Source organism: Sphaeramia orbicularis, chromosome 24, assembly GCF_902148855.1.
Source record: "Sphaeramia orbicularis chromosome 24, fSphaOr1.1, whole genome shotgun sequence".
NCBI lineage: Eukaryota > Metazoa > Chordata > Actinopteri > Kurtiformes > Apogonidae > Sphaeramia > Sphaeramia orbicularis.
This window is the reverse complement of record NC_043979.1, coordinates 14,946,722-14,959,415: the sequence shown is the minus strand read 5'-3', so window position 1 is coordinate 14,959,415 and position 12,694 is coordinate 14,946,722. Positions and strand designations below refer to the sequence as shown.

General features: G+C 38.4%; 1 protein-coding gene across 1 annotated transcript in view; it reads right to left on the bottom strand.

The window, feature by feature from the left end:
- The window catches only part of cep128 (centrosomal protein 128), a 47,912-nt gene that overhangs the window by 27,290 nt on the left and 7,928 nt on the right, over window positions 1–12,694 (bottom strand). The window contains exons 6-13 of the mRNA XM_030127831.1: window positions 12,086–12,158; window positions 11,407–11,529; window positions 8,837–8,917; window positions 8,341–8,415; window positions 8,016–8,163; window positions 4,745–4,884; window positions 2,057–2,128; window positions 713–898 (exon numbers count right to left, since the gene is read on the bottom strand). Of these exons, the coding sequence (XP_029983691.1) occupies window positions 713–898; window positions 2,057–2,128; window positions 4,745–4,884; window positions 8,016–8,163; window positions 8,341–8,415; window positions 8,837–8,917; window positions 11,407–11,529; window positions 12,086–12,158 (898 nt within the window). The remainder of the gene's footprint in view (window positions 1–712; window positions 899–2,056; window positions 2,129–4,744; window positions 4,885–8,015; window positions 8,164–8,340; window positions 8,416–8,836; window positions 8,918–11,406; window positions 11,530–12,085; window positions 12,159–12,694) is intronic.

The following is a 12,694-nucleotide window of genomic DNA, read 5'->3' as shown; positions in this document are numbered from 1 at the left end:
ATGCCGAACATTTCAGACAGAACAGCCGGAAGCCAACAAGTGATGTTGACTGGTGTTTGTGCCGCAGTTACCCACCGGTGCCGACAGCGTGCTGTAGTGAGATTTACCATGGTCTGGTACACTTCTGCTGGATTCTACTGCTGATGAGAGTGCTGTGCAGGCATGTGCAAATACAAAGAGCTGAAATTTTCTTCCCGATAAAAACACAGATGCAGTAGATTAGTACCTGAGATTAATTGGTATCATTACTACTGTGGATGCCGATCTAAACTAATTACATCAGCTTCGATGGTATAAAAATTCAGTTTGTTGATTATACAGTGCTAGTGTAAGTACATATTTTGTATTGTGTTTCACATTTTTCAGGTAGGTAGAAAAAAGTAGGAGACTACCCAGATAATTTATCTTAAACACAGAGGGACAGACTCCTAATTTTGATATATTACTATTAAATTGATTATAACATACACACAGACTCGATGTGAATGACTAATGTACAGCAAAATAATGTTTTTCCTTGTGCTTCTTACATGGTCTCTCTGTAAAATGAAGAATACCAGTGACAGTATTTTATGCCTTCGGTTCCCTGATGGACTTCCTTCAATGTGGAAGTATAGCTCATATTATAAAGATCAGAGGTTAATTAGCCACAACTGCAACTGAATGCCGTGGTGTCAAACCCTGTGTAATGAATGCACATGTCTCAACCCACCTGCGAGGCCTTGTCTGCATGGTATTGAGCCTGGGCTCTTTCGTCCTCCAGCTCCTTCTGCAGTCTCTTGCACTTTGCCCTCCATTGACGTACAGCCTCTTGGGCCCTGGTCTTTAGTTCATCTCTGCTCCTCTTGCTCTCCTGGAGTAATGCTTCCATCTCCTTCTTCTCTTCCTGCTCTTGGCTCTGAAAGGATGATTGAATGTATGAAGAATTTTTCTTTGCATCTCCATTATAATCTGTGTATTTTTAACGTGTTGGAACATGGATTGATGTTACAGGGTTTCTGCAGGTATCAGCAAATCTAATTTAATGCTTTTTGATGCCCTTTTTAATGCTACTTTAAACAAATTTAATGCCCATGTCCAACTGCAGATACAGTTTTCTATATACATGATGGTTTACCGTCGACAGGCTTTAACCAGGTTCTGAATAGTTCATCCTCCAATCACTTCTGCTGAAACTTGCCTTTCCCCATTTTTCCGGCATTTGCTAATATTCCCTCCGCTCTTTTGCCACAGTATGAGCACGCTCATAGCACATTGCATTCCAAGCATCCAGTGTTGTGACTTAGTGCACCAGCCATAAACAACAGCCAATTAAAGGTTCTGCCTGTCAGTCATCACGCTATACTTCCAAACAAAATTATTACATGTTTATATAATCAAAATAAATTGTGAAAAACAATGTTTTTTTCCCATCAAGTGTATTTAATCTTTTTAATACCTCTGGACATCAAATGTAATGTTTCTTAATGCCATTTAAGGCGTTAATTTTCACAAAATCTATTTAATGACTTTTAATGCTTTTTTAATGACCCACAGAAACCCTGTATTGATTTCAGGTTCAGGTTACTTTTATTTATACCCATAGGTCGATTTGTTTTGCAGTTGGATGAGGACATACTTATGACATTTCTCAAAGCATACTGACATGTAAACCAAGGCATGAGTTGCCTATAGACATGATCCAATATAAGTGCACCAAGTTAAAGGCCTCTAATAGGTTGGTCATTGTAATAACTTTTTCAGTTGTCAAATCAACATTTGCTCATTTTTTTTAACCTATAGCCTAATGTGAGGTAATAAACCTATTATAATTTGAATTTTAATAACAACTATGAGCCAATATTCTTGGTAGTTCTTCTCGGTTCAGCTGGACTGGTTTAGCTCTTTTGAAAATGTTTCGTCTCTTGGATAACATTCTTGTGGTTCAAACACATTCTATACATGAAATCACCTGGTATTAAAAATATCTTGATTAAAATTAAGTTACAATTAAACTGACACTCTGGCAATATTGTCATGGACCTTTTCCTATACTTATACACTTATACAGTAATACCTGTATTTCCCGCAACTGTTCAAGCATTCGGAGCTGCTGTTGCTCCCGCCGTGCCAAGTCTGAAGACAACTCCTGGTATAGAGAAAATATAAAAGGTCAAGGGCATGTGTGTTTGTGTGAGTGTTAATGCAGGGAATAAGACGGAGAGTCAGAAGAAAGGCAGACACAGGACTGTGAAAAAATGAACTGGGTATCCTAGACGCTAGGAAAAGGAAGAAAAAGGTAATGGAGGAAAGGATGAAGATATATTTTTTTTTCTTTTTTTTTCTTTTTTTTCAGAAAAGGTATGAGAGCAGGAAGATTAGAGATTTTAAGGAGAGATAAAAACTGATGGTATTGAAGGGAGCAAAGAGGACAGCTGCAAAGACAGAGAAATCATAAGAGATGACACTGTGTTTACATGCTGCTGACAATTGGATTATCTGCAAGACCGGTCTGAAAAAGTAGTCTGAAAGGAGACTTGCACTGGATTAACTTCATATCTACAGGAAAAAAAACAAAACACCATCACTTTGAAGTTTCAAGTTTGATTGAAGTAAAAAGTAAGGGCAAGTAAGGTTACCCTGGAACAATGTAGGTACTGTTATTGAATAAGACTGTCAGTTAAGAGTAATTAGTCACAGACTGGTTCGTCATAGACCTCTCAGACGCTGTATAAATTAAGCCACTGGGAAATTGAATCTTTCACCCTATTCTCCTCATTATACTTAATTTTTGCTCATTTACCGATAAAATGAAACATTTCCCGTGTCTATTTTGATTTAGACATAAAAACCATAAGAGACGCCCCAGGTGATACATGCAAACACCCACTTCATCTTTTAACACCTACTCGGCAATAGGGGAAGCGTGGGAGTTTAAACACATTTTCAGTGAAAGAAACATCAGAGACTGAGGAAAAGTGCCAATGCTTAAAGTGTAGCTATTTCTACTAACATTTTATTGATACAAACCTTAGCCTTGATTACCCCTACTTTTTTATGTCTTGTTACAGTGATAGAAGTGACACATTGCACCACTTTGAGAAGGATAAAGGACTGCTGGTTGACTTCTGATCTCCTATTCCAACTGTCACTTCATCTGACAATTTTAAGAGGATCAAATGGCATGGAGTTGGCGGAGGATGCAGCCACGGATGAGAGGCACCCGACAAACTGAAATAACCCTGTTCAGGGTGGAGGTGCCGACATGGTCAAAGTCAAAAGCATCTATGTGCTGTGCTTTCTTTGGTGTTCTTAGTGTTCCCCAGTAATTCTAGAGAACAGTAATTCCCAAAGTGTGGGTCGTGGGTTCCCTGGCAAGTTGTGATGGACCTGCAGGTGTGCTCCAAGAGGCTACTTATAATTTTCTGAGTTTGAAATTACCATAAACATTTATGATCATTAACATCTGCAAAAGCATGGGATTTAAATTACAAGCTAATGTCCATTTATCCCACTTTTTTTTTTTTTTTAATTGTCAGGAAGTGTAATATTGTTTCATGAATTTGTGAGAGTGTGCACTTTATTCTGTGTCATTAAATGCGTCAACCATACACAACAGGGAGTCCAACAGTGAGGGATTGTAAAAACTGCATCAAAACTTGACAGACTGAAAGATAAGTGAGAGTTGGTCCGATTCAAGGTTCAAATTATACAGTATTTTCTGTCTGTTGGGTTTGATGTTGTAAAAATCTATATTTGAGTGTTTTTATATCATTTCATTTTAAACAGCCAGGATACAGGTGTAACAATTCACTATTTGCACTCGAGGTCATAGATTTGTTGCTTTACAAACTGTGTATATGGATGGATTCTTAATTTCCTAATGCCTTATTGCAAGCCCACGTCCACTCAGATTCAGTTGACGTAAAAGAAATATATTGTTATCTTCCTAGCATATCAAAAAATAAAAGTATTGGGACACGCTGAATTCAGGTGATGGCCACAAAAAAAAAAGAAAAAGAGACGAATATCACAATATAGTTTTACATTGGGATAAATTTCATTGCGTTGGTTAATTTGGTTTAAAATGTTACCTTGGCTTCCAAAATGCCTCAAAGATGGTTTTTAATTTTTCTCAACACTAGTTTTGTTTTTTCATCCATTAGTATAATTTTAAATGTTCTACCTCTACATTTCTAAGATATTTTCCGTGCTCTAATTATAAATAATAATTTTCTACCACAACTAACCATCTAGGCTACTTTCTTCACGTCTCACTTAGGAAGACAAATCTCCCATTAAACTTTAAGGAAATATTGATGTTTATAAACTGTATGGACAGAAACATTGGGACACATCATGGATACAGCTGTAAGATGTCCTGTTCATACTGATTTGACATAAAGGATCAATATTAATAATCAATATGATATTCATGACAATATAAAACTATATTATATTTGTCATTACAGTTTTGTAGCCCAGACCCCTGTTAGAAAAGAAACACTTAAATTCATCGTGTCCCAATACTTTTGTCCATATAGTGTATGAGTTATACAACTATGCTATGAGGCTAACGATATAAGAAAATGCTTGATCTTCGTCTTAAGTGTTGATCAGAGTGGTGACTGAGTGGGGGGCTCGAGGGCTGCAAGACTCTTAAGCTTGGGAATAGCTGCATTATAGTACACCGCAAAGAATTCTACCCAGCAGCTCAACTAAAGCCATTATTAGTGCATGTGAGCATGCTGATAAGGGCACACACCTGCACCTCCAAGCTGAGTTGGACCTTCTCCTTCTCCCGGCACTCCAAAGCCCTTTTCAGTTCTTCAACTTCACTTAAGACCGAAGCCTTGCACAGCTGAACTCGCAGCTCTGCCACTTCTCTCTCCAGATCGGTGCGGTCTGCACACGTATACAAGCACGCGCGCACACACACACACACACACCCCGACATAATCAAATTGTAATTAGAATTGATTAGTGCAAGTAGACAAGGACAGTAGAACAAAGAGCTGGAGGACATATCCGTTAACAAAGACTCTGATACACATTTTGTGTTCTGTCTGGGATGAATTATCTATACACTAGGCCAGCACGATATGAAAAAAATCTGTAATGTGCAACAACACTGTAAATATTCAACTGAAAATATGGCTTGTGATCAATAAAAATTGAATTACTGATAAATTGTTTGTGTTTACAAGTCCAGTGTATTTCTGATTTTATAGGTACAGTGTTAATATAGATTGCAAATATTCACCCTTAAAGACCTACAATTAATTTTGGGGTGAACTCCAAATGATTTTTCCTTTACATTTAATCTTTCTTGAGTGGTTTATCACCATTTATTATATTATCCCCTGCATTATGCATTTTTTCATGAAACTCAGGTCTTAGCCCTTGAGGACCGAGAAATATTTGTCAGAAAGCTGCACTTTGGTATTCTTGACGTCCTATTTTTCCTCAGGATTTCATCTTTCCTGAGTGATTGATTACCATTCACTGGAATATTAACCTCTGTGTTTCCTTATTTAGCTTCCTGACCATGGAAATCCAAAGGTTACTCGAACAGAAAACATTAAAGCAGCAAGAGGCTTTTTCAGCAAAATATATCATTAACTGAAGATAAAAACAAGTATGTCTGAGTACTGCCATTTGTCACATGGATAATACTAGTGAATCAGTGTTTCTACGTTGACTACAAAGTCTCTGAATGTTCCAAATGAGACAAGATGCTTCTGAAATTAAGCATTCTGATGAGTTAGAGTTACTAAATATTTTACAGATAGAGGTGCTCAGGCCTTTGAGGATTAAATATAATAAATCATCCAAATGTTGTAGTCAATATACAAGTTACGGCTTATGCTATTTATCTATGGCATTTGGATACTTCATCATCAGGTCTCACACTCAGAACCTCAGAAAAATGGACGACTAAATCATTTTTTTTCCCCATTAAATTTCAGATAGTGCTTCATGATGTTGTCTGTCAGACAGGGTCCTTATAGGATTCTACAAGTTGAATTTAAGATTTTTTAAAACCTTTTTAAGACTACTTAGAACAAAATTTAATGCCTATTTCACAGCCTGTTTCATGGCGATTCTGGCAAAAATTTGTGACTCCTGGAACTTAGGAAAATGCATTGATTTATGCTGTGATTATGGGGCCATTATTGTAGCAATATTATTTGCAAATGCGTGTGGAGAGTTGAGTGTCCGCATCTCAATCTGTCTGTGTGCAGTCGGATTTGCAAATGTGTAAATGAATCTGTAAATGCGTGATGAGATTTGTGTGTCTGTACAACAATCTGCAAATGTGTAAAACAACTTGTGTGTGTGTAATCAGATTTGAAAAGTCAAAGTATTTTCACTACAAGACCCAGAAATACAGACAAATCATTGGTTACAAGTCAAGCGGCTTCTCCATTGGCTCTCTTTACACACGTGAATTTTGCTACACTTCTGCCGTGACAGATCCACAAATGCGCAGCGGGATTTGTCTGTAAAACCAGGGTTTGCGTGCCTGGGCTCAGGCTCACAGGCTCCCTCATTCCGGCTGCGTTCGGCTTTGCTTGTTCTTGTACCTGACGTGAGTTTACGTGAGTTGTGCTTGCAAGGTTCACCAACTGCCACTAAAAATCGAAGAAGAAGAAGATTAATCTTCTTCTTCTTCACAAGGTGGATTCCATGACCCTTTTAAAATGAACAGTGAAAGATCTTTTTCAGCACAACTCACGTAAACTCACGTCAGGTACAAGAACGAGCAAAGCCGAACGCAGCCAGAATGAGGGAGCCTGTGAGCCTGAGCCCAGGGCAGCCTGAGCCCAGGCACGCAAACCCTGGTTTTACAGACAAATCCCGCTGCGCATTTGTGGATCTCTCGCGGCAGAAGTGTAGCAAAATTCACGTGTGTAAAGAGAGCCAATCGAGACGCCGCTTGACTTGTAACCAATGATTTGTCTGTATTTCTGGGTCTTGTAGTGAAAATACTTTGACTTTTCAAATCTGATTACACACACACAAGTTGTTTTACACATTTGCAGATTGTTGTACAGACACACAAATCTCATCACGCATTTACAGATTCATTTACACATTTGCAAATCCGACTGCACACAGACAGATTGAGATGCGGACACTCAACTCTCCACACGCATTTGCAAATAATACTGCTACAATAATGGCCCCATATGTGATTCCCACTGTTCTGAGTTATTTCTCACCGGAGGCTACAAAGTTAGTGATGATTGGTTCCTAATTTCAATATAAATTGTTGGAACAGGTGGATCTGAGTAGACTAACGTTACTTTCTTTGCAGTTTGGACATTTCCCAGACACATTTAAACACAATACAGTGAAAAAGTTTATAGTAACATAACTTAAGAACCACCATATCAAATTCAATACCTTTTAAAGACTTTTTCAAGGTATTAAATGACGATTTAGAAATTCAAGACTTTTAAAACTTTTTAAGGCCCCACGGGAACCCTGATTACAGACTGCACTTCTACACTGTCCACCAGAGGTCACCAGCCCTGGCCCTTGAGGGCCAGTATCCTGCATGTTTTAGATGTTTCGCTCTTCCAGTACACCTGATGGTCATGATCAGGTTTCTGCAGAGCTTGATGATAGGCTTATCATTTGAATCAGGTGTGTTGGAAGAGGGAAACATCTAAAACATAGTAGATCTCGAGGACCAGGGTTGGTGACCCCTGCTGTGCACTATATAGTATAAATGAAGAGGAAGGAAAACATACTTTTAGAACTACATCAGAACTTGAAACATTTTCAGAAGAATATGTCGTTTTCAGCTTTTTCAATCTTTTTAAAGCCATCAGATGCTGTAAAATCAATATTATTATTATGAACACTAAATAACTAATATGTAAGTTTTGCAGGGCTTCTCCCCCTCTTCTGTTTGAGTCAAGCAAGTTCTGTGTCCCTTAGCACCATCTTTTCTTTAAAGTACTGAAATCTTCTCTGCCCTTCCTTTTATGAGCTTCCCTCACCTTCATAGTCCTAAAATCAGTTACCTGATCCCCCCGGTCCACTTCTTCCCTCCTCCCTCTCAATGTGGTTGCCATGTGGCTGTGCAATGGACTGAGACGTCTCCAGCCGGCCCCTCTGAAGCTCAGTCTTCCCCTTTCTCATCCTCAGCAGTTCCCCACGCATGTCCTCCACCTGGGGGTCATCAGCCATGTGGGTAAACACATTGAGAGAGACATCCTATTGTATGACATTTGGCAAAAACACAATGAAGTTTCCTTAGAAGGCTCTTCACAGTTTTTTTTCCCCCTCACAGGATTTACTCGCATCTGCATATATATATATACACAGTACAAACAAATATAAACAAACCTGCTGAACGAGGGACTCTCTGCTATCCTCTGACTGTTCCAGCAGTCTCCTTGCTCTATCCAGTTCTTGCTCCATCTAAGGAGAGCACAACAATAACACCATCAAGGCAATGCATAATGCACAGTTGTTTTGGAAATTAATGTGGTATAAACAAGAGGCTAGTGTGATGCATTGGAAACTACAAGATAAGCATCACCTGACTTAAGCTATAGTAGTGCAAAATTAGCTATGCAGCTCCTGGGGTCTACTGGGAGTTCCCGTTTTTAACGTAAATACAGTAATCTGAGCAGACACAAAATTAGGGAAGTGTTAGGCATGGGCTCTATTTAATTGTCAGACAAAATGTTTGGATGTATTAACTACCTTGGTGAAGACTTAAATGCAAACAACTCCAATTTTAATGGCATAAATGAAGCAATAACTTACGCAGCACACTTCAAACTGTAAATCATGAACAGATTATTTTCCCTTTACAATTAAAACTGAATTCATTCACCTTTGACTTATCTCGTTCAACTTTCAGTAGCCTGGCTGCCATGCTCTCCTCTCTGTCTAGGGCCTGGTGTCTGCCTGAAGACTACAAACACAAAGTCACACACAGGTCATTGAATGCATTACACAAAGGCCACACATATGAAAGTACAATAAGAATGCAAGATGAGAGATGCTATTGCGTCACAATATTTCCCTCCTCTCTCATCTTCTTGGAACAAGATAGAGGCATCATGGAGGATTTGTACAAGAGCTTAGATCCCACTCAATCCCACTCATTCTGAGCAGGCTGCGGTGATGAATTACCAGCTGCTAGCAATAACATCTACCCAAGTGACTCATCATCTATTTGATTCACATCACAGCGGGCCCATCAGTGGGGAATAAATGTGCCCTCTGCTCTCCCTCTTCTCCTGCTCTTTAGTAGTAAAAGAGATTATTTTCCTCTTCATTTCCTCATGCTTGTTTATTTACCCTTAATTTTTGGACAAATGCATTATTTCCCATCGCCCTGGGCCCTGCTGGTGTCCCATTAGGGCACTATGGAGGAGAGGCATGCAAATGAATTAGATGTTACTATCATTACACAGTGAGTTGAAAACTATTGCTGATGAAGGATTTCTGTGTAGATAAAGCTACACAGTGCCCCTCTGTGGACATATAATGAACTGCAGAAGGGTGACAAACTAAAGGGCAGGCTTACTTTATAGAAGTTTCTCCAAAACAAAGACATTAGAGGTTCAGTTTTTCAGAAAGTGAACCTAAGACCCTGCTGATGACTGTGTAACCTAAGTGATTAGTATGGACAGCAGCAAGGTAAAAGAGCATTATACAAAGTAATGTTTTCTCTACTGATTGTGGGCATCTGTTAAGTGCATCGAGCTATGTGAAAAGTCTACAACACTAAAGTACATCTAATGACAGTGTTCTCTCTGCTATTAATGCTTTTAGACAAATGCACACCAAAAAAAAAAAGAATGATTGGCACAAAATACAGCAAAGCAGCAATTGCTTACTTAGCAACCATTTTCCCTGCATCAAAGTAATTGCCTAGGTGTGCTTTATAGTCTCATAAAGCGCAATGAGAGGGCTAGGTGGCACAGGGGAAAATGCTGCTGTAAAAAACAACAAAGAGCAACAGCACAAACACAAGAGGGTTTTATAAGACATTGTGAATTAGCAAGTCCGGTGAAAACTGGACATGTTTCAATGTAAGTGTACTGCATTTATTGGCCAGTTTGCCACAACATTTATGAAAGCATTTTAATTCCCTGTATATCATTAAGAAGCATATTAATTACAGGAGTTGTGAATTATTTTTGAAAGGATAGGTTCGCGTTTTTATTAAATGTATTGCAAAACAAAACTTGCATGCCTATAGATACAATTACTATTCCTCCAGCCAGGTTTAGCTGAACTTAATAATAGTTCAGTATTCTGACCTGGTATCTTTCCAAAAATACAGGAATGTTGTGTAAAATGCTACAGTAGGAATACTGCACTCACAGGCTGATGTTGCTTTTAAAACACATTTACATTAACTGACTGAGACTTAAGGACTCATATCAGCTTCAGTTAAAGCTTAGATGTTAAGACTACACATTGACTGTGGATTTTTACCCTTGCAACAGTTATTTACACTGACATTAGAACTACATTGGTTTACATCTGTTTGGTCAAGTCTTTTGTTTGTGAAAAATTACTAAATCACACTAATTACGGACATATAATTTTTTGGCATTATCTCAGTTCTATGTTTAGGGTAAAACCAGGATTTAACACTCAGTCTGTCACCTTTCTGCACCAAAACTGACAGCCCAAACTGTCTACAATACTTATGGCTGTCAAAATTATTACATAACCGCCTTCCTGCAATCATCTGTGCTGACTGCACTTATTTTACATAGCTGTGATAATTGTCTCCATTTTCTTGTATAACTGCTGGATGAAAGCGGCAGAGATGTTTTCACATCATTTTCAATGGTTTGAGCTTTGACTCTTGCAAAGGCACCTCATGGCGCTTAGCTTCTATTGATACCTATCATTATGAGTCATTTGTTTGTACATTTCAGTAACAGGCTTGGTATATTCATGTTATTTATGCAATGTGTAATTTTAGTTTACAAAGCTTTAAGGGCAAACAGACAAGCTGTACTGAATGTACCTATGTTCAATGCAAATTCATTCCTGCTCTTCTTCATTAGGTGTACTTTAGATGTATAAATAAATTATTCTCATGCTAGTGGGGAAAAAATGAGCAGAGAAAGATGATTACGTTGGTAACTGCAATTATGTGTATGATATATAATCAACTATAATGATAATATGGTTTACATTAAGAAATTATGAGAATGTAAATGAAATACATGCATAGCTAACTGGCATTGCTTATTTTTAGAGTTCTTTCATGTTCTTACTGTATCAGCCAAAATGCTTCCATAATAAATCCTTTTAATATCTTATTTTCCATTTGATTACTTTCACATTTTGAACTTTGGTGTTGTCTTTGAATGTGGAAGAACATCATAGGAGTGTCAACAAGGAGGTGTGAGACAGAAGGATCACAAACGTCACCTCCTGCAGCCCATCAGACATGGCTCCCCGTTGATCAGGCCGTCTCCCTCTCTCCATGCTCCTTTGTTCACTGGCCATCTCCCTCTCCAGCTCCTGCAGACGGCGCTCCACACGAGACGACACCTGCAGACAACGAAACAGATGACGCCTCAGGTCACGCAAACATCACGCAGAACAGGATTGGCATCAAGACATGATAAATGAGACAACAGGAAATTAAAAGAGAGGGTGATAAAAATATCTTTTACAAATTAAGTTCAAGGTGAGCAAATTCATTCTATAATCAGGAAATATCACATCCACATTAATACCTTTATCTTGTCACACCCATAGACAAGATAAAAAAAATATATTAAACATGTCATTTGGAGCAGCATATTCTTCCCTGTAGTGATGATTCAGAGAGGAGTCATGTCCCTGGAAATGATACTGAAATGTTTGCTAAAGTTAGACTTGAGTGAAGTTGTCTTTAAAACAGGAAATCGTTTGTCTGTAGACATTTTCTGCTTAGAAAACAAAAATATTTGCATATTCAGTGCTTTCTCTATGGTGCGGCTTTCATCCATCAATAACAGTGATGTGTGTACTTAAATTCCGAATGGCTCTGCTTTTCTTCTGACATCCACAGCTAGAAAGCACACTTAAAATACTGAGGGGGAAATAGCCAGCCACAACTCACTGAGTCCTGTCTCTGGGAGGCTGTCATGTGCTCTGTGAGGCTCTCCATTGCTCGCCTGGTGTCAATATCAGCCCTATAAAAAGACAGACAAATCCAGCAGACTGAAGATATTTACACAGCACAGTTCTCAGTCGTTTTGAAAAATCCCCTTCTAAGACATCAATAATCAAAATGCGAATGCATAATGTGACTCCACTAAAAATAATTATGCAGCTTCAGACATTGAAATATGGTAGAGGTTCAATTTGGTGTGGTCAGCAGCACTGAGGAGGGTGAGATTTTTTAATAACTTCAAAATGTCAAATTCTAATGCGTGTTGAGAGAAAGACATACCGCCTTTTGACTTTCTGGACTCTCAATTTATGTTTAACTTTTATCACTTTCTCCTCAAGGAGATTTCAAAAGTTCTAAAACACCTATTTTTATTCACAGCTTTATGGAATGGTTGCAAACATATGGTGAATATTGAAGTGTAAGATCAATATCTTGACAAAAAAAATGCTTCCCCTATTCAATTATGGTACTCTATGAAACAGAGATCACATAGGTTGCATTTGTGAGGTCCACAGAATTACCTCCCATCTGTGTTTCTACAACACTTTTCCTGGC